The 24,538-nt window shown below is 35.7% G+C and overlaps 2 protein-coding genes across 2 annotated transcripts; both read left to right on the top strand.

Annotated features, from left to right (window-relative positions):
• Window positions 1–383: 383 nt before the first annotated feature.
• Window positions 384–24,236, top strand: LOC105840782. Its single transcript, XM_012687843.3, has 4 exons — window positions 384–845; window positions 22,349–22,516; window positions 23,246–23,353; window positions 23,434–24,236. Exons 1-4 carry the CDS (start codon window positions 672–674, stop codon window positions 23,515–23,517), a joined length of 534 nt encoding a protein of 177 aa, XP_012543297.1. The 5' UTR covers window positions 384–671; the 3' UTR covers window positions 23,518–24,236.
• On the top strand, window positions 16,033–22,340 carry LOC105840781 (WD repeat-containing protein 63-like). The gene is given in 3 exon segments (XM_012687842.3): window positions 16,033–18,657; window positions 18,659–18,690; window positions 18,692–22,340. Coding segments are annotated over 3 exon segments (3,030 nt in total). The 5' UTR covers window positions 16,033–18,630; the 3' UTR covers window positions 21,663–22,340.
• Window positions 24,237–24,538: the final 302 nt, after the last annotated feature.

The raw sequence follows: 24,538 nt of genomic DNA, 5'->3' as shown, positions 1-24,538 counted from the left end.
AATTTAATATCTTTTTTATTAAAACTATATTACATTTCTGCATCTAGGAAAGAATAGAGAAGAAAGGAGTAAAAGAATTTCTTGAACTTTTACATAGTATAATTATATTTATATTTGGAGTAAAATATTTCAAGATTTATTTAAAGATTTTCTTTTCTTTTATTTCTCATAAAAATCGAGATAACGCTACTTCGACTTGCTTCGCTTTTTTTTTGAATTTTAATAAGAATCAGTTTTATTTCTATACAATGATATTCATGAGAATCCGGAACGAGAGACGCGATAAATTCGAACATAATAATTTACCGTATCTCTCGTCGATTGATCCGGCACTGTGGGCAGCGGCCGTAGCGTGGCAGCGAGCCACGGTGGGAGAATAGCGGCTCTGCTGCTAATACCGTAGGTAGTGCGCAGTGGTAAAGGCCTCCGTGCACGCGCGGGCCCGTGTGGTGAACACACACAACAGGTGTCCCGCGATCGGCGCTCTCCCGCGGTACCGGTTCGGTTCTCCATTTTGCTCCCCCGGGTTAGGTTTACACTCCCCGTCCGTCGCCTTTCACTCCGAGGGACGAGCGAGCAGAGCAGAGATACGCGGTCGAGTGTGGTACGCGAGCGTAGCGCGGTGTGGTGAGAACGTACCCCGGAGCGTGCGGCGAGCCGATCGGCGTAACATGATGTCGGAGACCGTGGTGACGATGGACGGTTCCAGCAACAACGCCAGCAACAATCCGCGACAGGTGCCCACGGTGAAGACGGACCCGGGTCAGCCGAGCCCGCTGGCCGGAGTCCGGCTGAACGTGCCTTACTTCAAGACCATACCCGGCATCCTCAAGCTGGTGCAGCTGGTAAGCGGTGGACCGATTCACCTTTTTGCTATTTCCCTCGATCACTATCCCGTGCTGTTTGTTGTAACTCGAGACTACGAACTCGCTGTCACGTTTCCAGGGCGTGACAACCAACTGGCACGCGTTTCTATTTTCTAGTTTCTAATTTCGGTACTAATTTTGTACCAATTTCACGCTCCGAGTAATAAATTCCAATAAAGTCGCCGCTGAAGAACACTGAATTGACACTGAATCGGGCGGTTGAATTTTTTGCGAAAGAAGTTTTTGCATGAGATAACACAGGTCAAAGCTATAAGAGAACCGTGAGTTTCAGTTTTTTAGTCACAACAAATGGTTAATAACAGATAATAACAGCTGCATTGACACTTGTTTGATAGTCGCTATTGAGCAATTTAAAAAATTTCTCAAGAAATTTCTGTTTTAAGAATTATTCATCGCTATCTTATCTCTGAATGAAATTATTTAAATGTAAAAAAGGGACTTAAAAAAGCATATGTAGCCGAAATTGATTTCTATTCGATTAAACAGATGTTCATTTACATTATTGATTTGCGCCGCGGGTGATTGATGGTTCTTTGCGATATAAAGTTGCTAATAATTTTTAAGACCTTACGAAGAGAGAAACATCAACGATTCTACAGAGTAACAATCTGTCAGTAGTCAACTCTAATCCGATGATATATCGTCACAATCGTTTTCTAATTATCTCTCGGGGTCTTAGTTTCTCCCGAGTACGAATCCTCTATTTCCAGCTTGGATTTAGCTCGATATACTTGATGCTTATCGCGTAATATCTAATAATAGAAACTTTACAGTCACTCCGCGTGTATTTTTGCAATACCCCATGTAAAAATTTCTGGTAAAACAAGACAGGTGTGTTTCGAAGAGCCATGCATGACTTAATGAATCAAGCAGACGCATTGCATGTCTTTTCTTTCACGCGAGTTACACAAACGCAAATTATCCCATAATCCGAGACGCGTACGCTTTTATCCATCATGACGATTGTCGCGCGGACACCTGTAAATATTGTGTCGTCTTAAATGTTGCCAATTGGCAGCGCGACGTATTTCATTATTATTAAATGAGCTCGAGAGAGACTCAAGATTAGAAGATGCGAGGTTCTCCCCTTTTCGCGGTACGCGCGCGAATTCCCTCTCTTCATTGTACTATTGTCCCACTTTGGAGAATTGCCAAGAATCGAAAGAGATCATCACATGAAAATTTCACTTGTGCGTGCTCCTCTTTCCGACATTTAATAACTTATTGGAAGCGGGAGGACTTTCTGTTGTTGGTCGCCTCGCGGTTGCCCAAACTCTCTAGCGCAAAGGAGGAGGAAAAAGATTTTCACCAATGAATTCCCGATCGCATTCGTATGCAGAAACGAATTCCATCTCAGAGGTGTGTTGCGTGCAGACGGAATAGCGTTACGTAACGCTATACGTCTAAGTTACGACTTTGTGCTTTGGCGTGGTAACAATACAAAATTCTACGTAGTTAATTATTGCACGAAAAGTCACATTTTGCCATAACTTTTTCTGGTTGTGACTTAATTAATTGACTACCACTTTCCCATCTCGTACAGATATTCTATTTCTGATATACTTCTTGAAAATTCTGTTTTTTTTTGCTTTTACAACTAAATTTTCCTTTAGTAATAGAAAAACAGAAGATAAAATTGCAACATAAAATTATTTGGTTAATATCGAGAGAAAATGTGAAGCTCACTCGTACATATGCCGATATTTCAATTAAATTGTATCTTTTAATTAGTTGCGCGTGAGTTATTGAGAGTTATAATTTCAATTTAACGACTAACTCTGGTACCAAGAGGTTAACGATATTGACGCTTTCACTCGTTTCTAGGACTTAAATATTGCCGGTTGCATTAAAAGCTATTCATTCCAATAGCAGAAATATGCCAAGGACCATTCGCACGCCGCCTACTTTATCGTACGAACGTACAACGCGTACGCGGGAAATGACTTTGATAAGCACTCTGTGTTTCAGGTTCTTGTGACAATTGAATTGAATACAACCTTCTCGGTATATTCGGTTAAAATTGATGCTTTCTAGGAGGAAATTTAACTTTCTCGGCGGCCTCGATCCGAAGGCTTGTCTCCGCAACGCAACGAGCGCGGAAAATATTTATTGCCGGGTGAAATTTCTATTTCGATGTATTAAAAGCAATATTTAGAAAAAAATTTTTTACCTTTAACAGTAAACACATCATTTATTTTTATTATTCAGTTTTGTTATAAATTCTGTTGCGAGAAATTAATTTATTTTACAATAAAAATAAAAAGTAACGCGGAATATACTTGTTTTTATAAATTTTAACCAATTTATAAATATTAACCAATTATAATATGAAAATAATTGTAACTGTTATAAAAATAGCATTCAAAATCTCGACACTATCTTTTTCATCAAATCAATCTTTAAAGCTTCGATAGTTTAATGGGCTTAAAACAAATCATTCTGTTTAAATTTTAGAAAAAGATCTTGCTTTATAAATGTTATTGATAAATTAAATACAACAAGCAAACTTTTCTTTTTATTTTAGTTATGAAATAAATCTATTTTTCGTAGGTTATAACACATCAGAATTTTTAAGAAAGTACATATAACTATATGAAGCCTAACTTTGCAAATTTTTTCGTGGCGTAATGGAAAAAAACCAGAGAAAGCATGACTGATTTATTATAAAACTCATACTCTTTTATTTGCTATCTAATATTTAAAAAAATTATATGAAATTATTGTTTAAATCATGTTTCTAAAAAAACGTGCGATAAAGTAGCTTGAAGACAGCTCGACTAATCGACTTACAATTCTGAGTATATCTTTAGCAACATTAAGATGCAAATTCTTACGAAACCCGAAAGACAATTTTTGTCTAAAAATCTTGGCTAAGACGCTAGCCATTGGCTTCATAAAATTTACATCCTCCGCGTATCACTCTTATTAAAATACATTTTCCGGTGTTCTCTTTCGAGAAATTTACGAGACACGTTGTATAGCTTCCAACTATTCTCTACTTATTATAAATTTTCGAAGAATAGACGCCCGATATACTATTTAAATATTATACTATTTAATACTATATATATAAATGTTGTTTTCGCGTAAATCTATAGAGGACGAGTCGATTATGTTTGCCAAAAATATAATAAATAAATTCGAAACGTTATTTAAAAAAATATATCACATGATAAAATATTATTTTATTTAAATATTTACAACACAAAATTCATACATCACACAAATGCTTACAATTAAATATGCAAGCAATGTTTCATCTTAAAATATATGTTGAAAAGATTATCTAAGATTAATGAAATTGTTTTTTCTAAGCATATTGCACTTATATTGAGATTACAAGGATGGTAAAGCGGAGGTGAAAATAAAAATGCTCGTGATGCGATTTCGCGGTGATCTTTCAATCAATCTGGAAACACGCATTGCGTGCACATGCCTCGTCATGGCGTCGACCGGGCGTTTTGCACCGTGACGTTGAACCTGCAGTGGCATAACCGCGTAACGGTAATCTTCTTACGGAGCGGTTAACAAAGTACCCTACCCTCGCCAGACGGAAAAGATGGCTTCTGGTCGCAATATTACGCTAGTTTATCCGAGTTCAGATAAGGCAATCGGCTCGTAAAAATGAATTAGTTCTTTAAATACTTCCATTACGAATCATCAACCATTACGCGTGGGAAGAAAACACGTGTGATCTCTATATTTAATTGTTTATAGATTGTGAGAAAAGAAATAGTGTGCCTTTCATAGAAACTATTTAAGTAATTATTTTTATTATTATGTTAATATTTATTTTTATTGCTTAGTTTAAATTAACAAAATATTTCTTCCATACAGTATAAAAACTTGGAGCAACGTTGCAATCTGTTTTTGTAATATTATTTAAGCAATGTTCTGACAATGTTTCAAAAATATTGCTGTAAAAAATAATACTTTATGCTTCATCCACGAATAATACATGCTACTAATTAACAAAGTTCTATATCTTGTAATTGAAAATGAATACAAGTTAGAAAAAGTCTTATGAAATTTTTATAAATACATTTAATTACAATAACATTTTTTACCAACAATTTTATGAAATAATTCTTTGAAGAGGCGGGTCTCTACAGTTGAAGACAAATAAAATGTATTTTGACGGTAAAATTTTTTTGTAAAAATTAATTTAGAAACATGCAGATAATTTCTACAAATTATTATATTAAAACGTATTAATATAGGTAATAGCATTTGAAATATTATCAAAAACACATAATATTATATTACATTATAATATTTTGCTACAATATTACTTTACAAGGTTTTTAAAAGGAGGGGGGGCATTTTATTATTGTTTGTCATTTTACGCAATCTTTATATGCTGTATAGGAAACATGCACAGTGTCTACGTAAAGTTGCTGTTGACCGAAAAGTAATGCGATTAATATCACACGTATCGTAAGTAACTTCGTTGAGAAACATTATATTCTTATGCAAATACGATCTCTTATCACCGGCATATACCGATATGCCTTATCTCTAGTACCGTTAGGCAAGATCAGAGCCGGCGAGCATTGCTCGTTTCGATTTTTTAAAGACAAGTTTTAGTTTTTCGCCTGTACACGTTATATTTCACCTGGCATTACGTACTTACAAGGCCGTACATTATTTACGGTCGATAGACGCGAAGGAAGTAATGCATATTGATCTGACGCAAAAAAGTTCTGATAATAGCATACGTGGCTATACAACCGGCGACACTTGCGGCCGGAACAATGAAAGAAGCAATAATGAATCTTATACACGTATTGTGAGAGTTTTGTAAAGTTGGAAGTGGAATTGCATAAAATACCATTGACTTTATTTTTTAACCATGTTGATACCAGGTGTCATTTAAGTTTGAAGCATGTGAAGAAAATCTTTATGCATAATATAATTTTGTAATTTATTAACATTCCATATTAATAAATATCGGAAAGCGTGGGTTTCTCATGCAGATTTTTATTTGTCGTTTAAATTGCCTGTAAAAGCTATGGGCGTTGCACATTAATTGGCATTTCTTTATATTACATCCTTGCGCGGCAGTAAGTTGTCAACGAGAATAACCGGATTACATAACTAATGAGAGTGTCGCATACCTATCATTTTCCGTATTTTCCTACCAATTTTTCTCACGTTAATCCTGCTCCTGTAGCTCGCATTAATTTTCTTTGTTCTTGTTCTGACAAGTCCACCGCGTTTATACCGTTATTTCATGCTGCGGTATCGTTAATCGCTTTAATTATGACTTACGTCGGACCTACGGGCGTTACCAGAAAGGTTGGATAATTATAAATTGTGCATCGCGTGTGTAGGTCTCGGCGCGTAATATAAAAAATCAACACAATAGTCCGTCGGTTAATTCTTTAATGTAATTCAGTAGTAATTGACGTAACTGATTTATCGACTTATCGTATTGACGATATTACTGGACCGAATGGCGCGTCACGACACGGCGACGACGGCGCAAAAATCACGCACCTATGATGGGATTGTGAAATGTTAAGTACGGCTATCTCGTGTCATTTAGCAAATACATTGTACTCTAGAACAATTGCAAATTGCTTGTGGGGATTAAGAATGAATATCAATGATATGGAAATTACAGCTGCGCTGACAGTAGCACCAGATATAGCGTGTACGAGTTGGGTTTACGAGCGGTCTGTCATCTAGATATCGCGAGATGAGGTAATCTCCGGGCAATTCGACGATATGTTCGCAGGAAAACCGTTTGATTTTCACATCTCCCGATCTCCCGTCGAGAATGCAGGAAAATACGCTGACACGGGTTGATCTTCATCGCGGCATGCCATCTGATCGAATAAAAACTGTATATACTTCCTGACTTTCTGAGACATTCAACGCTGTTATGATATATCGCAGCTTTTACATCATGTCTTATCTTAAAAAAAGGATTCATCAGTTTTCTGCTCGCATAAAAAATTCAATGATCACTATTAAAAATCGAAGAGTTTAAATGCACGCATGGATCTGTTTATCGCCGCATGTTATCCGATCGAATTGCTGGGCGATAAAAACCAAACGTTCCTCTTTTTGACCTTCCGTCAAGAGGATTTAATATTCTTATCGTAGATTATATCATGCTGCTATTTTTAAAGAAAGTTCATTAGTTTTCATGTTTACGCGCAGGAAAAATTTAACAATTATTATTTATAAAATTTATATAATTATTTATAAAAGTACTTAGAGAGATAGAGAAAGAGAGAAAAAAAGATTTTTTCAATATTCACAAAGTAGATAACCATACAAAATTTTTTGCAACAATGCTTGAACGTTTAAGTATTTTATTCAATAAAATTATTTTTAGCTCCACATCTAGTTAAATTTTTAGATATTTTACCAGAATTATTCTTTCCGTGTAGAAATCTAAGTTTTGAGATTTATAGAGCTATATAAAACTTTTTTTCAAAGCCTTTTAAGCTGCCTTTCAAATTTCTCTTCTTTCTATTTTTAAAAATCTCTTTTTTAATATTTTAAAGAATCACGACGGATTTGGAAAATAATAATGACTCCCTAGTTATTTTCTAGCAACACGTATGGTTGACGGAGAGAAATGAAGTGATGCGAGAGTTGTTCCGAAAATCGCGCAGGGAATGAACCGATTACGGAAGAGTCAGGCGCGGTGTCTCGCGATCGAAGTAGGGCCCCGGCATTCCTATGACATTCCTATAATCCCGAATTCGTGTGCTGTCGAGGAGAGTGTGACGATGACACCGGAGGAACCGGTTTTCGTCGCCGCGCAGATTGGGCGTGCGTACGTACGTGCGTATATGCGTGCGTGCGTGCGTCCGAAACGAAAATCCTCTCGATGGATTCGGCATCTTACGCTCGCACGCATGCCGTAACACTTGCCTAGACTAGAGATCACGCGCGATGACCATACATGTTCATCCCGGACGACCGGCACACCATACGGAGCGTCCCACATACTCGGGGCCTGTCATCCGCGATGGCGGCGCGTCGCGCCGTGCGAGGCCGCGACAACGGTATCGGGACGTCTCTCATTAAAGATTCAGCGTGTCCTTTAGCTCGACCGATCGCCGTGAGTTTGACGACGACGACGACGACGACGACAACGACGAACCCGTCGCGCTACCGGACGCCTGCGCGGCCACGTCATTACGAGGCTTGAGGTGCAGCCGAGCCTCGCCGATCGCTCGGATAGCCGGTGACAGACCGGAAGAGCGTCGCGAAGATACGCCCGAGACAATAATGACGCGCCCCAGAGATGATTAATAAGCTGATTAAACGACGAATTTTTTCCCGGAACGGTCGCTCGTGTCTCGCGAAGATTGGTAACTTCATTCGTCGAGATGTGTGTTACTTAGTTAGCCGCACGTGTTGCAGTAAGGAAGCAATGAAGAGGTCGTTACTACTTATTAGGCTTGTCTCCAACTGTCGGTTCTAAGTTGGTTTTATCTATCTTCGACGTCACTATACGTTTACAGCTATATAATAGCTATCTTAGTCTAATTAATTCCACGCGTATGTCGCACAGAAATAGGGATCGAAATGAGATTATAGTTTATGTATGTCTCTGAGAGAAAAAGTTGTTAATTTGATTAGATTTTTCAACTTGATTACACTTTTTCAGCATTTAATTTCAATACATAAAATATTTGAACTTTTAATTTAAGTATTAAAAAAAAATACATAAATATTTGAATTGAAAAAAATTTAACTAAGTTAAGAAATTTAGTCAAGTTAACAATTTTTTTGTTTAATGTACATCAGACGATTATAATCTGCATCGATTTCTCCTAACTATCTAATGTTGAAACAAGAGGATATACGATACTTTGATAATTATTTAACAGTCAAACATACAGCGACGCAACAAACTCGATATTTTTTGTAATAAAATTTATATCGAGGATGTTAATACGCAATTTTGTAGAAAGTTATATTCTTGTTGCGCGTTGCACAATTCATTCATAGAAGTTTGCCTATTATGGAAAGTGAGATCGCGAGTTGTACAATATCGTAGGTGGAAGCATAGCCGTGCGCTCAGACATATTGCGGTGTAAATGGTTTATCCTTGACATTGGTACTCCATTAATATTCAGATTACCTGGAACAATTGTATTATTTACGGTTTTGCTAGATGTGACTATAAGTTCCTCATTGAATATAATTTCAAAAAAATTAATCTTCAAGAAATGTAGTTCATAAAAAAACCATATAATGCATGAAAAAATGCATAAATACTTGCAGATTTTACATTATTTAGTGTACTTTTTTTTGTTTAATGTTAGATTGACATTTGATTCGAATATCTCTTGCCCATATATTTCTATTTTTTCTTTCAGTCATAATGTACAATATAAAAACAATTTTGTTAGATGATTGCTTTGTCAATCATCGGTGGATTAATATATTCATTAAACTCAGTTGCTCCATGGCCAAACAATTTATGATAGTTGTTACTCAAGCGGTCACTCACACACACAAATTGGGTCACTGGAATCCTTGGACTATAACAATTACTACCTGGGACCGTCATGGAATTGCGTGCGGAATAGAGGAGAATTGATATAGTAATTTTCTCGGCGTAATACGAATGACACGTAACAGATATAGATGATAATCCATATACGTCATATTTATTTATCTGTGTGCGCGTAAGTGGAAATGCAATGTGTAAGTTGCACATAATAACGAAGATGACATGAACTTTTTTTCAGCTACAAACGTCAGCGATTGTAATTAATGGATCGTATGTCCAATAATTACAATTTTTCTTTTCTGTTCAATAATTCCTCTCAAGTTTTGCCTTGAGATTATTTCTCATACACAGGGAGTCTTCAAATAAAACATTGGAGTATGTCGAAAACTGAACTCGACAAAAATGCTTTAAATTAAATTAGGCGTATGATTAGAAAAGTGACATTTTTGCCTACTGGGTTCAATTTTTAATATGTTATTTTGATGTTTTATTTTAAGTGCTTTACCTTGTATATAATATTTCGGAGATCTTTTATTAATAAAAATATTCTACGATTTATTATTGAATATTAAAATCATAAAATATTAATCAATTAAGTATTAAATACAACTTTACTAATTCCACAGCACGTTTGCTCAAGTTTAAAAATAGAGTAAAAAATTCCACGTTGAAGGCAACATAACGTGTATTTGACATAAGTAAAGCGTCTTGGCAAAAGTGAGACAGAGAATGCACAGGTGTCGTAAGTTATACCAATAATAATTTCTTATTTAATCCTCCACGTGTTTCTCAACTTGATTTCATAAGTCGACACATTGCGTCTTCACATTTTTAACGTCTCTTCCTTTTCATTATGGCATAGAGAATTACATTACGCGGGGTATATAGAGTTGCATTTCCAGAAAGAAACTCGCTTTACGTCCCGTCTTATCATTTCCGGCCTCACCTTTTCTTGCGTACGACGTGTAACAGAGTCGTGGTCGAAGAATTCAAAGAAAATTCTCGCAAACAATCATCATGCTCTTTTAATAATACAATTATAGATTTATTACATTGGAATGCAATCTAACATTTCTCAGTCTAACATTTCTCTAGCTTTATTATCTTTGCAAACGAACATCGTTTTAAGAGCTTCCTTTTGTCGTATAGTGACAACAGAGATTACATGCTGAGTCTCACATTAGAAAGTACAATTTTAGATATGCAGAATTATTGCAAACCGTTATCGTGTTGATTACTGTTTCGAGAAATCAGCATAGATAAACAGTTTTTTAAATAATTTAGAGATGGAAAATGAATTAAACGTAGAAAGTATTGGTGCGATGAATCGTAACTCGAACGTAATGGTTCGGTAAATTATAAACACGCCTCTTTTCCTGTTGTACCGGGAAACAGTTTCGGGTTCATCCGGTTGTTGCCGGAAATCCATAGTCGAATAGGTTTTATCATTCTGTCATTGTGACGGAAGAGATTGCAATTAAATTTCAAATTTCTTATTTTCCAATACACTATCTATATTGTATATTATTTTTAATTTTTTAGCATTATTAATTGTAACTGCACGAACATTACACTGTAATATGTGCCATCGTACATTTACATCAATTGATAGTTATTATACTGATACATTAAACGTTCTGAAATTGCAGAAGTTTGCGAAGATGTGAGAGAAGATACTTTTTATGCAGTTTGTAACAAGTAAACACAATTTACAAACGTAAAGTTTGCGTTAGTCAGCTGAAGCTGCAATTATCTTCCCCCTTCCCCTCTTTTCTTGCCGATTAAAACACTTTCGCACGATACTACTACGTACGTATAATGTGTCGACCCACTTGAAGGGTTAATTTCGGTCAGGGTAACGCTCGTACGTTACTCTCGTGCGGATAATCGACTCTCATTAGCGGTGGGAAGCCGTCGTGTGAAAAGTGTTGTGGCGCGAGTTCCAACGTGCGGATGACGTTCGGGTTAACGAAGATGCTAATAATGTTACGAAATTTGAAAACGCTGACCCCTCGTTATCTCGAAACGATCTGCTTCATGGCCTCTATTTCTACAGATCGAGGCAAGAAATAAACAGAGTCACGACCAAAGCCTTGTGAAGCTCATTACTTTCACGCTCGCGCAATACATAATAAAATGTTATTTTACAGCACTAACGTTAATGACTGTAACATATACTCTCGTAGCTCTCATCACATCATTAACTCTCAGTACATCATAAGCACTACGATATTTTGTTATTTATATTCAAAAATTCAAGTGTTATTCTTGCATTTGACAATTAATAAATATCAAGATTAAAGTTACTAGCTAAGATGGCATTGATCATATTCTACACAAAATAATTGTACACGATTAGAATATTCTACACAAATATATTGCACACAAAAAAATTGTACGTGGAAAAATCGTGCACAAGAATTATCCTTGAATTAAAAATTGCACACGGATATACTGTGCGTAAAAAAACTGTCTATTACCCCGTTTTTAATACGCACGATATATCCGTGTGCAATTTTTAATTCAAGGATAGTTCTTGTACACAGTACAATTTTTTTGTGTACAATACCTATATTTCTGTAGAATATTCTGATCGTGTACAATTATTTTGTGTAGAATATGATCAGTGCCATTAAGATGTAAATCTAATTGATAAGCTTTAATTAGATGTCAATTTGTATGTCGATACGATTGTTAGCATACTAAAAGTATCCTTTTCATAAAAAAAAAGATTTCGTAAAAACAATTTGGACAATCTTGTTAAGGCGCCATTGAGAATTCTAATAAAGCATAAACATAGAATTGCAAATGATAATTATACACATTTAGAAATACAGCAATAAAGAGTCTCATTTTAAGTGTCAGCAATTTCCGAGAGGAAGCAGTTCATTTCTCCACAGAAGGTCATTCTTCTTGTTCACACATCAGGAGAACGTGTGTAAGATCCGCAGTTTCTCTCGTGGAGGGACCGATCGCTCGAGGATATCGCGAATTCCGATCGCCCACGTCGGTCGGACGAAAGCCCTCTTGCCGCAGGCAATCCGATTGTGCAATCGCGTCTGTCGCATTGTCGAGAGGCAAGGAGGAAAGGAGGAAGGGAGAGAAAGGGGGGACTACCCTCGCGTACCATTATGTCCTATGCGGCGAGTAGGCAGGCCGGCGTGCGTATCGGCATAAATAATATGCACCGCGCGGTAATTGCGCGCGCGAGAGAAGAGGGGCAGGTCGGCCGGCTTGCGCACAAGGACGGGCGCGCCTTGCGGAATGTATGTACGTACATACAAATTATTATGTATACACGCGTGACGTTTGAGACGGAAAGAAAAGAGACGAAAGTCGAGATTCGAGAAGCGCGAGAGAGAAGAGGGGCAGGTCGGCCGACGGTGGCCAGAGACGCGAACCTCGCGTTTCGCACATACGTAATCGGACACGCACCTGACAGCGTGTGCCCGCTTAGGAATTCTTAGCGGATTTCCATGCGCTGCTTCTTTCTCTGATTTCTGCTGATCTCTGCACGACGAGGTTGTACTTTACGAATCCTTTCGCGAAAATTTTGGCAGTGAACAATGATCGATAGAAATAACAATCAGGAATTTAACTAAGGATTTGTTTCCTAGACAATACAATGTCCAAAATCGGGACATAAGACGTCTTGAAAATGTCTTTTAGTCATATTTCTAGATAAAAGGTATCTAAAAGTCGTCTAAGAGATGTCCTTAAGACGTCTCATGTCCCGATTTTGGATATTGTGTTGTCTGGGCCGCTTGTTACTTGGTTCTCTTCATTATATAAAGATATATGAGATTTCCGAGAATTTTACTGATAAAACTAACTCATTGGCCGTCCGCCAGTATAAATAAACGCCAGGAAAACATTTGTTTCTATCGTGAATGTGTTTTTTACAGCTCGCAACTTCCGGCATCTATTTCTAGAAGTTAAAGGTTGCAGTGTCGTTTACGAAATCGACCATATCGCGCCGCTTTATCGACCTGTAGCAATAACTCGTGACTAGGCTCAGATTTTCTTTGCAGATTTTTCAAAGTAAAATTTTTGATGATTCACGGTGTTAATCGGCGCGTGAATCAGATGCTTTCACAACTAAACGTAGAAATATATAACAATATAAGTGTAATATACACGGAAATATTGATTCATAAGTACTTGCGTTGAATTAGAAGACGATAAAAATCTTTTAGAGGCTTTCATGATCTTAAGTAATTCTCTTATCTTAATTACACATTAAAATACTTCAAATATTGATAACAGAACAAATCTCGATATCGGAAATTAAACTATACATAGAACTTTGCTTTTTATCTCTTTTTCTATAGAGATACATGGTTAAATTTATTTTTAATTTTTACATAAAATTTATAATTTTTATAGTTCCATGGAAGATAAATTTTACTAGTTTTATTTTATTTAAATAATTTCTAAAGCGTTATTTTATAAATGAAAGTCACTAAGATTAAGTTTGATGCATTATTAAAAGAGTATATATTTAAAAGAATCAAAATAGGATTTAATTTGGGATATTTTTAATAGAAAAACAGAAAGAAAAAGTACTTTTTTTTATTTGACATTTAAAGGCGATTTTTATTTTAGAAAATAATATAAGACAGCGTTGTTATTTAAGTTTTCTTAAATCATGTTTTTAAAAATTGTGTTTACGGTTATCACTACTATTGCTTTTATAGGAAAGCAAGCAGAGTGATCATCAGAAAACAAAATAATCCACAAGCATTATAAAGAAACATAGATTTAATGTTTGACGTAATCATATTTTAAATACTGCTTTTGAATAAAATGTCAACTGATTTGAATATAGTCAACTGATTTAAATAAAGTCGACATAGCAATTTTTTACCTTAAACTTTATTTATTTTTGGCTATGGACAGAAAATAAAATTTTGTAAAAAAATTCTATGTTAAATATTAACTTTTAGTATCTAAAAAATGCATAAAATTATTATTTGAATAACGATCATCTTATATAATTTTATAATTAAATTTATAAATATTGAATGCTAGAGAAAAGTACGAGTTTTATAAACATGACTTAAAATTTTTTTTTTTAATAAAAATCTACAAAATCTTATCTTACCCAAGTGTATATGTCTTTCCTTATGTCTTTACAATAATTTTAACATTATTTGAGTTTTAAAAAATATGCAGATTTATTCCAGTTCTTTTGTCATACCTATTTAATTATGTATCATATCATTTTTACGCATAACATTTAACGGGCACATGTCTCTTTCTGCAATTGTTTCAATACATTCGTCAGATTTATTTGCTGCGAATTGCTGTATATACACACTTTCATGTTAGCAATTGTTGACTATTATTCTATTCTGCAATTTTAATGAGCAGACAGCCGCAAAAGATGACGAATCAAATACATGTACGACTAGCAATCGTTGCGGTTGATTTTCGCTCATTATCATTGCGACAGCACCTAGTAATAAATATTTTATTTTTATATTTAGTACAATTTATATTTATTACGGTGTTTATACGACATTCAATTTTACATATTAAAAAAATTTTCTAATTTAATTACTATTACCTAAAAGTAATAAATATTCTATGACATTCGGTAAAGGCAAAGAATATTCCTGCATGTAAATGTGTAATAAATTGACCGAAAAAAATGCTTTTTTTGTTTCTTTATATTTAATTTTATTTTTATCAGTACTTCTTTATCGGTGCATGCACACACACACGCACACGAACACACATAGACTCATGCGGAAGGTCCGAAAAAAATGTGTGTTCTGAGAAGGTTAATATTATATACGATAAGATTATTTGTGGTCGCGTGAAAGAATTTGAAATGAGGATCTGCATGGATAAGCACGAGTTTATCGATGTAAAAATATAAGTTGGCCTCCATACGTTGAAGTCATGTATTAGAAGTAGGAATATAGTATCACTAGGACTTCACATATTTAAAACAATTTATATGAAACGATTAATTTTATATGAAGTTATCTACAACGAAAAGGAAAAGATGAAACAAAGAGCACAAAATATATAAATTATGAATTTTTTATTGATGAATGCTGTGTGAAATAAATTGCATAATCTCACGAAGTACGCAACATCTTTCTTCCTCGCGCGGTCATATGCTATTTGAATTAATTAGTCAATGATGACGATAACGGATGGACGTGTCCGTCGTAGGCTGCAACCGGTGGCCGCTGACTGCATACGACCGGTGGATGTAGGTCACTGAGATTTCTCGTCGACGCACGCCAGCAAGCGTTATCTCTATGGTTCGCATATTGGTATAATTTCGCTCGTTCCGCGTAACCGAGCAAATTCCCGTGAAAACATACGCGTCTTTCTTGCATCGTACAAACGTGCCATTGTGCATGGGCACGTAGAATGATTGCAATTTCTTTTCCTCTCCGAGTTCATTGACTTTTCCTCGCGATATTACAATCATAAGAATAGTTTATTCTAATAACTTAAATAATACACACACACACACACACACACACACACACACACACACACACACACACACACACACACACACACACACACACACACACACACACACACACACACACACACACACACACACACACACACACTCTCTCTCTCTCTCTCTCTCTCTCTCTTTTGATAGAACAACATTATAAAATTATATATGACTAAATCTTATATAAAAATTGTAATCTACGACTTTAGACAGGTTATATATTTACAAAAATAGATGTAAAATTATTGTATTTATAAAATATTATATATTTTGCGCAATTAATTTGGAAATAGTATTTTGGCAAAACTACATGAATTATATTTAAAAAATTAAATTTGCGGAAAGAAATTATTCAATAATTAAGAAAATATTTTAGCTGCACATATATAAATAATTTAATATAGTAAATAATTTAATAAAAAATATAAATTTAATAACACTGATGCGTGTTATTGTGTATCATCTTACCACAATTATTGTGAAATTTTCGTCAATTTATGATGTCATTGTTATGTTACATTTAAAATGCACAAATAATTTTAAATACTGCAGAAGATATACCCTTACTGCATATGAAATTTTATAGTTTAGTATCTGCAGTACGTGCAGTATCTGTTGTGAGATAGCGTGAAAATAATACTTATACATTACCGCAGATCGCGTTTCCGATGATCATCGTGCAACTACGCAGATATGGTCACTGCGGATATAAGTATGTATCTTCACGCATGAATCATGCATTTAGCTCCGATGTGCCTTATTAGAGAAACTCTGCCTGACCCCACACTTACGCTCATAGCGCGTAACTCGAATGTATATACACTCGAATGTGTCTGATATAATGTAATCACACGTCGGTCGATGATGAGGAAAATATCCTTCAATACGCTATTTTTAGAAATGAATCGAAAACCTCGTGTAGTCGCTTTTTTTTGAATTTACGATGCTGACATTTACGTTGCATGAAAATAACAACCGATATTTAAAAGATCATGATGTAAAAACGGTCGTATAATCAACTTAAAATACTTTTCTGTTATAATTGTGACAGTCTTATGTTACAATAGTCAAAATAAGGAAATCTTGAATAGTTGAGTTACTTTTACAGTAAAAAATTGCTTTATATGTTATTGTTTTAAGGAAATGTTCATTGCTTTTGACATTAATTACGCCCAGCTGAAAATTATGGGTCGTTTGTATTCGTACACTTACCGAGTGCTATATGCGTACCGCACCATTACGTCATGCATCACATATTTAACGTAATGATTATAACAAGGCACGCGAAGTACAGCCTAATTGCGTCTATTTAAGCTGTAGTATGGAATTAATGAATCGGGAGTTGTACTGCGCGATAACTTGTGCTTTATATAAATTATTATTTTAATTTTATTTTACTTTTATATTGTGTATTTACTACATAGAATTTGGCAACATATGTTTTTTCACGTTTCGCTTGAAGTCATTCTCCAGTTTTTATCGATAATGTTTTATCATTTCCTTATAATCTCGAAGAGTGTAATAAATGTATACAGTATTGCTTTTAATTACGAATACCAGGAAAAAATAACAATGTATATCTTTTCTAAATGTACATATTGAATCAGTAAATTTAATAAAGTTAAATAGTTCCAAAAAGTTTTTTTAAATAAATCATGCAAGTTTGTTTTTTAATAAATTTGAGTTAGATTTTTAAACCAAAGTCTTAATAGAATTTTAATTTGAATTGTTGTTGGAAAAGCAAAAGTTATGAAAATATCGGAGAAGATAATAAGTTGAATATTAGATTCAATATAATAATAACACGGGAAATAATAAAAGCGTCATTTTTTGGTTGAACAAATTTTGCTTAATATTAATATTATTTCTATATCAGTTATTAAATATATTAATTTTTTAGTTTTATAAAATATGTACCGATGAATTATTGGACTTAAAACACAATTGTATGTAAAGTAAAGCTACAAATATTGTCTTAAATGAAATTGAATGTCAGTTTTAATAATGATACTATAAAGCTATAAACTATAAAGAAACTTGTTGTGAAAAATGTATCTCTCGAAGAAAAATAATCGAAGAAAGTATTGGCAGAAAAATGTGCCACATGTTCAACTTTTAAAGCGATTTAATAAAGTTCGGCGTGTCAAATAAATCATAGAATCATAATTTCTGCAATATTTATATTGCTTCATCTTGGAATTTCTCTTTTGAATTGAAGATCAACATCTAACAAGACCCACGAGTTACTACGTATGGTGTACAAGAACGTACATTACGTACAGAACGTGTTTACGCGTTTCTCGCTTTAGTGTGTTTTCTAGTCACCCGTGTATATTTAGTGACACGGCAGCCGCTTAAGCCGGTCGCTCGCAAAAGGTCAACATTGATCACACCGTCTATAAGCGTGCCGCATTATTGCCGCCGAGGACTTAAAAGTAAAGTGCTGTACGGCTAAGGTGCTTACGACTTGGAGGTATAATAAATGGAAGTAACTGCCATTCGTAACGGATCGTGTTAATAAAAGATTAAATACTTTTTGAGGCGTAAAGCCGTCTTAAAGATGGCTGCGCTAAACAAAGAAGAAAAAAACGATATTGTAACATAAAATAACGTTGTACAATTTTGATGCGACGTAGGTTACATACTTATGAAAAGAAATAAGGAAATGCGTCTGAGAAGTTTCACGTAATCCCCGTGAAATTCCCCGTCAAATCTACCGCTAAATCTACAGTTTTCAAAGAGAGTTTCTTGGAAACCGTATTCGTGAAATGGCGTCGTTTGATCGATGCTTAGAACCGTTCACAGTTGGATTCGCTGTCAGGCTGGTTGCCTCGCGTTACGAGCCACGAGAATAATGTCGAGAAAAGGGGTTAAGTACCGATCGAGTTGGACGCTGCACGACGAAAATATCGAGAATGTAGAGCATGTGTGTCTCGATCCCGAGGTTCAACGAGAACTGGGTTGCTCGGTCGGCGAGCATGTGTTTCTGGAATATCCTTGGGCCTACGTGTCGCGAGAGACTGTTTTAAGGTTTGCCAACGTCGCGGACTCGTCGCTGGACCCGTACCGAGATAGAATTGAGGCTTACAACGGCGATACCTTCCTCGTGGGTTATTCGTCCACTGAGTTAATCGGTCGCGAATTCGTGATTTGTTTAACGGAAGACGCGAGGTCAACAGTAGAGAGGAGGAACGCTGATATTAGCAAAAAAATTCGGAACGAAGTCATCCGGAAGATCAGAAAGACCGGCAGATCCTGGAAGTCTCTTGGAAGTGAAGTGGCACTAGACGAGGGTTTGGTTAGAAGCACGAGAGAGTTCTTCGAGGTGGACGTGTGTCTTCCAATCGATTCTTTAGGTTTAAATCGAGAACTCTCTGATAGATCTTCGGCAGGATCTTGGGACAGTTATGTGGAGTTAATTCCAGAGAGATTCGAAAATGTCGAGAGAAAATGCGTTTCCAAGATGATCCAAACACACTTTGAGCCGCGGGAAATCGAAGTTCAAACCTATCCTGGTTATCCTAAGAACGCCTGGACTCAATACATTTACGAGGATACCTTGGGCTCGCAAGTCATCGATAACGTCGAATCGGAGGAGAAAGAGACGGAGGAAAAAGAGTCGGCCGAGGAGAAGTCCGAGAAAGAGTCTGAAGAGAAGAAGATTACCGAATCGTCCAGGGAGGTGTCTGAGAAGGCTGACGCGGAGCAGATGCCAGCGGAGAAGAGCTCTTTGGAGCTCTTTTTGGAAGCTCGAGCTCAGGAGATGATCGAGGCCGTGTGTTACAATACGGTTGTAAACGTGCACGTGGACGATATCGAGACGCTTGCTGAGCGAGAGTTCGAAATAGCTCGGCCGCGAGATGAGATCACCTGCGCGGAACGCTTCTCTCTCATTGACTTGCGCTTCACAGCAGGCAAGGTTATCTCCGACGTTTCTTGGCATCCAGATCTTATTGGATGGGTGGCTGTCTCTTATGTTACTGTAACACCGTCGCTCGAGATCGCCCGATCTTCGGCGAGCGTCGTATCAAACCCGGAGCCGGCAGTGCTGCTGTGGTCAATCGCCGATTCTCTTCGACCACGGTTATCATTATGGTGCAGTCAGAAAATCTACTGTGTCTCCTTCTGCCCGATAAACGGCGACTTTATAATTGGCGGTTGCGCATCTGGCCAAGTGGTCGTCTGGAATATTCATGGGCAGATAAAAGACCGAGATATTGATCGAGCGGATATTGACTTTTGGTCTCAGGACACGGTGTCTATTACTTCTGCGTCTGTGGTATCCGATCAAGATCATTCGCACGAGTTGCCGATTCATCGGATACAATGGCTTCCTGACAATTACAGGATAGAACCATCCGGGAAACTGACGAAACTATCCACCAGCTCGAGCTGCCAATTTCTGACGATTTCCGAAGACGGCATCGTTGCCGTTTGGGATCTTCTTAGGTACTCTGTTACCTCTCAGCTAAAGAACGATCATGATTTTAACGATATTTTTCGACCAATGTATCGCTTGGACGTTCGGCCTTCTGAGAATCCTTCTTTTACACCTATTTATTTTTGTCTTCCAGCCATTAATGCTTTTCAAGAAGGTGATAGGCGTCGTAACGAATTAGATTCCACGGATGTCGATTGCACAAAGAAATTGTGGATCAGCACGGCGCAGGGGCATTTTGCTCGTTGCGCTTGGGAGGGCCAGGTGTTCGACGTGGAAACGTCCGGTTTAGAAAACTGCAAACTTCTTAATTCCACGTCCGCGCATGACGGTCCCGTTGTAGCGATTCTCCGATCGCCGCATCTTTCGGACGTTCTTCTGACAATAGGTGGCCACATCTTCGCCATTTGGAAGGACGACTATCTAGACCTTCCTCTGTTCACACGAAAATCCGATTGCGTGTATACCGCATGTTGCTGGGGCAATCGACCGGGAACTTTCCTAATGGGTACTAGTCTGGGCGATCTAGAGGTTTGGGATATCAAAAGGAGGACAAACAAGCCGGTATTCACGCAAACTATTTCCAGAAAACCAATAACTTTTTTATCGCTTCAGGAGCCGTGTCAACACGGTTCCAAGCTGATCGGCGCCGGTGATTGCAACAGTGCTTTTCGTCTTTTTGAGGAACCAACGGAATTAGAGGATGATACACTTGAAAGAATGGACTGGTTTGAAGAATACATATGGCGAGAAGCGAGAAGAAAGAAGATGTTTTCTTCGTGGCAGAAAGATTTTCTTCAAAATGATGCGACAATTATTGCTAAAAGGCAAGCGAGAGCGGATGAAGAACAGAGATTAAAACTTGAAATGGCAAGGCTGAAACTTCAGAGAGAACACGAAGAACGATTGAAGTTGGAGGCTGAAGAAGAAGTACGTAAAATGCCGAAATCCAAAGACACAATATGGAAACTACGTCAGCAGAAAAGAATGAAGAAAGTCCTTTTGGAAAAAAAGAAATTTGTGCCACAGGAATTAGAGGAGAAGAGGCTGCCGTTAGTCCGTTTAGCTGAAGAGAGGAATTTAAAGATGATTAAAGCAAAAAACAAAATTGATCTTCAAGATGAGCATTTCGATAATTTTGTGTCTCTCAAATTTCCAGAATTTCCATATTATGATCTTATAAAAAAAGACAAAATTTCGGAAGAAAAACGTGAGACGGTAAAGGATGAAGAAATAATAGATGCATTATTGCAAGAGTTTTATAAAGTCAGAGATGAAGCGCGAAAGATAATAGCAGAGAAACCACATCACCAAAAATTTAATTGGAACATTTGTTTGAAAAAAGAAAAAGAAAGATTATAAAAAATTTGTACATGCAAGTACGTAGACTTTTCTGAAAGGTTTTCTCATAACAAGAATGGCTGCCGTTTCAATTTTGCATAATGATAATTTGGCTTGTACACGAGTTGATAAGATAAGACAGATCAACAACTGTTTAGAATATGCTTCCGAGTACGAATTATAATACAATGCACATAAGTGTATTGAAATTATTAAAGATTTTATTTAAAGACACAACATATATAATATGCATAAAATAACATATAAGGATTATATATAAAAACATAATATTCTAAAATATAATAATCCAAAATAAAATTAGTCATATTTGTTTCTCTAATTCTGCAGTAATTAAATTAATTTAATTAAAATAACACGAGTAGTTTATTTTTATAATAAAACTTTTTTAATATATAACTAATAGACATGAAATAAATTTTAATTTTTCCCAACTCTTTTCAAATATCAAACACTTTACTCCCATTAAGACAAGTTAAAACAATAAATGACTGCTCTAATAAAAAGTGTTTAAACCTAATATTAAAGTATCGAAATATAATATTGAAATATGCGGTGAAAGTGCTATTAACTGCAAACTATAGTCTTTTATAATGTATATGTGAAAAACTGTTTTTATATTACTACACTTGTTAAAACTCTGTAGTTTGTGTTAGCCACAATAACAAAAGTATTCGATAATTTTCCAGGCTCTGGGCATAATATGTATGGCGTGTGCGTCTCCAGCGTACATAGGTGCAACGCACTGGTTTCTGTTCGTCGTGGTAATGTCCTTCATATCTACACTTATATGGAGCGCTATATACCTCCTGTCTCTGCGGGAGGCACTTAAAGTGCCCATCAACTGGATCCTAACTGTGAGTGTGAAAGAAAGAAACTAAAGAAAGAAATTGCTAAACGGTTTATTTAAGTTGTTTTCTATCTATATTAATTTATTTATTTGTTACATTTTAATCGCTTTAAATTTTATTGGAAGTAGATAGTTTTCTCGAAGAAAGTCCTTGGAGAATTAATTTTCAAAAATGTGTAATATTATTGATATCGTATCCAAATTAATATTTTTAAGACAATTTTTCTACTAAGCTAATTACTCTACTGCTTTAATTTTTTTGTAACAACCAGGAGAATTGGAAAAAGTTAGAGAATTAAGAAATTTATTACATTCAGATAAGATCATTGATAATTGTAATATTAGATTTGAATTAAAAAAATGTTTTTTAATTATTAAGAGAATTTTTTAAATTGTTTAAGAAAACATTCTAAATATTTTTATAACACATTTATTTATAATTTTACAGTAAGCGATTTACAAAAAGCCATTGACAGACATAATTAAAAAATTTAATATGTTGACTTTTGCAAAGTTAAAATATGTTAAATGACGTTTCGCAAATCACAGCAAGATTGTAAAAAATTATACAAAATATTCACAATGCTTTAATAATCATGCATTTTTTTAAAGAATGGATTTATTATAAAATACATTTTATCTTTATATATATATATTTTTTTGTTAATAAACCTAATATGTGTCTATCATTAAAATTAGTTGTGATGCGCGTTTGATAAGAATAATTATTTTTTAGGAACTTTTAAATACATCTATAAAAACTGTGCTTTACATGATCGCATTCATCGCACAGTTGTCGGCTTGGAGCGCATACAGACACTCATCAGCGAATATCACTGCTGGGGTAAGACTCACTATTGTAACACCTTTAAAAATTGAAAATAATAATTGATTTTATTAAAACACAATCGACATTGCTTATAGGTATTTGGAATCTTCAATACAATCGCATATGCTGCCGGAGCTTATTTCCTATACGTCGAATGGAAGAGCACTAACACGCAATGAGCATTGTCGGCCTACAAAGAACAAGCCAGGTACCTGAAGAGCATGCAGCAACAACAACAATTGCCGTGACCAGATCCGCAACTTCTCAGCGTCCGTCCAAGGAAATTTTGGCATGATCCCAAGATCATGCTCGGCAAGAGAGTCAGCGCTGGGAGGGACGGCTTGAAACTAGTCCGGCGTGATCCTCCTCAGATCGTGTGTAGCTTAAAAAAAGACTTTGTACCTACGTGCCTTAAGATTAGTTACTTGTCGTGATCATCGTTGTTCAGAACGAAACTCGGTACTGCGTCGGGAAGGGTTGACGAAGTCGCAGAAGCGAACGGAGTGCTACATTCGAAATACCTGCCTGAAGACAATAATCTACAAAATCTACGCGAGGCAATGTAATTTTACGCGAAATTATAACACAGAAGTAATCCAAGAAATAAACTCAACGTACGTTTTAAAATTATTTTAAATACAGAAAAAATTTCTTTACGTGTAAGTTAATTACGTGTAAGTTCCAGTAATCTCGATATGGGTTATTGGGATATTTAATCTGCTTGTTAATAAAGAAATAAATATCTTTAGATATTACTAGAAATAAGTATCTTTAGATAATATAGGAAGTTACATTTTGTGGCTGAAAATATTTATCATTTAGTTTTCCATAATACATTTCTTTGTTTTTATTAAATTAACCTAAGATTTTAATTAAGAAAGCTTTATTATTTTATATATATCGTGTGTTTATTGTATATAATATTACACGCAGATGGTAAGGTAATCTATACACATTGCACATAAATTGGCGTCATTTCGTTTGTATTACTTCGATCATATAATCCTTCAACAAACGACAAGATAAATAGTTTTAAGAGATATACCTTCATATATCAGTATGCGTATAAGTGTCCGAAGGGCTTTCATTGGCTTTCAATCGGCACAATTAAATCCGCCATTAGTGCTTCATAATTTAAGACCACTCTAATGAAGTTTGCATTGGATGATCTTCGCCGGTAATTACCGAGAAATGCCAATT

The sequence above is a fragment of the Monomorium pharaonis genome, chromosome 4 (assembly GCF_013373865.1).
Source record: "Monomorium pharaonis isolate MP-MQ-018 chromosome 4, ASM1337386v2, whole genome shotgun sequence".
Lineage (NCBI taxonomy): Eukaryota > Metazoa > Arthropoda > Insecta > Hymenoptera > Formicidae > Monomorium > Monomorium pharaonis.
The sequence above is the reverse complement of the archived record's forward strand: the minus strand, read 5'-3'. Positions and strand labels throughout refer to the sequence as shown.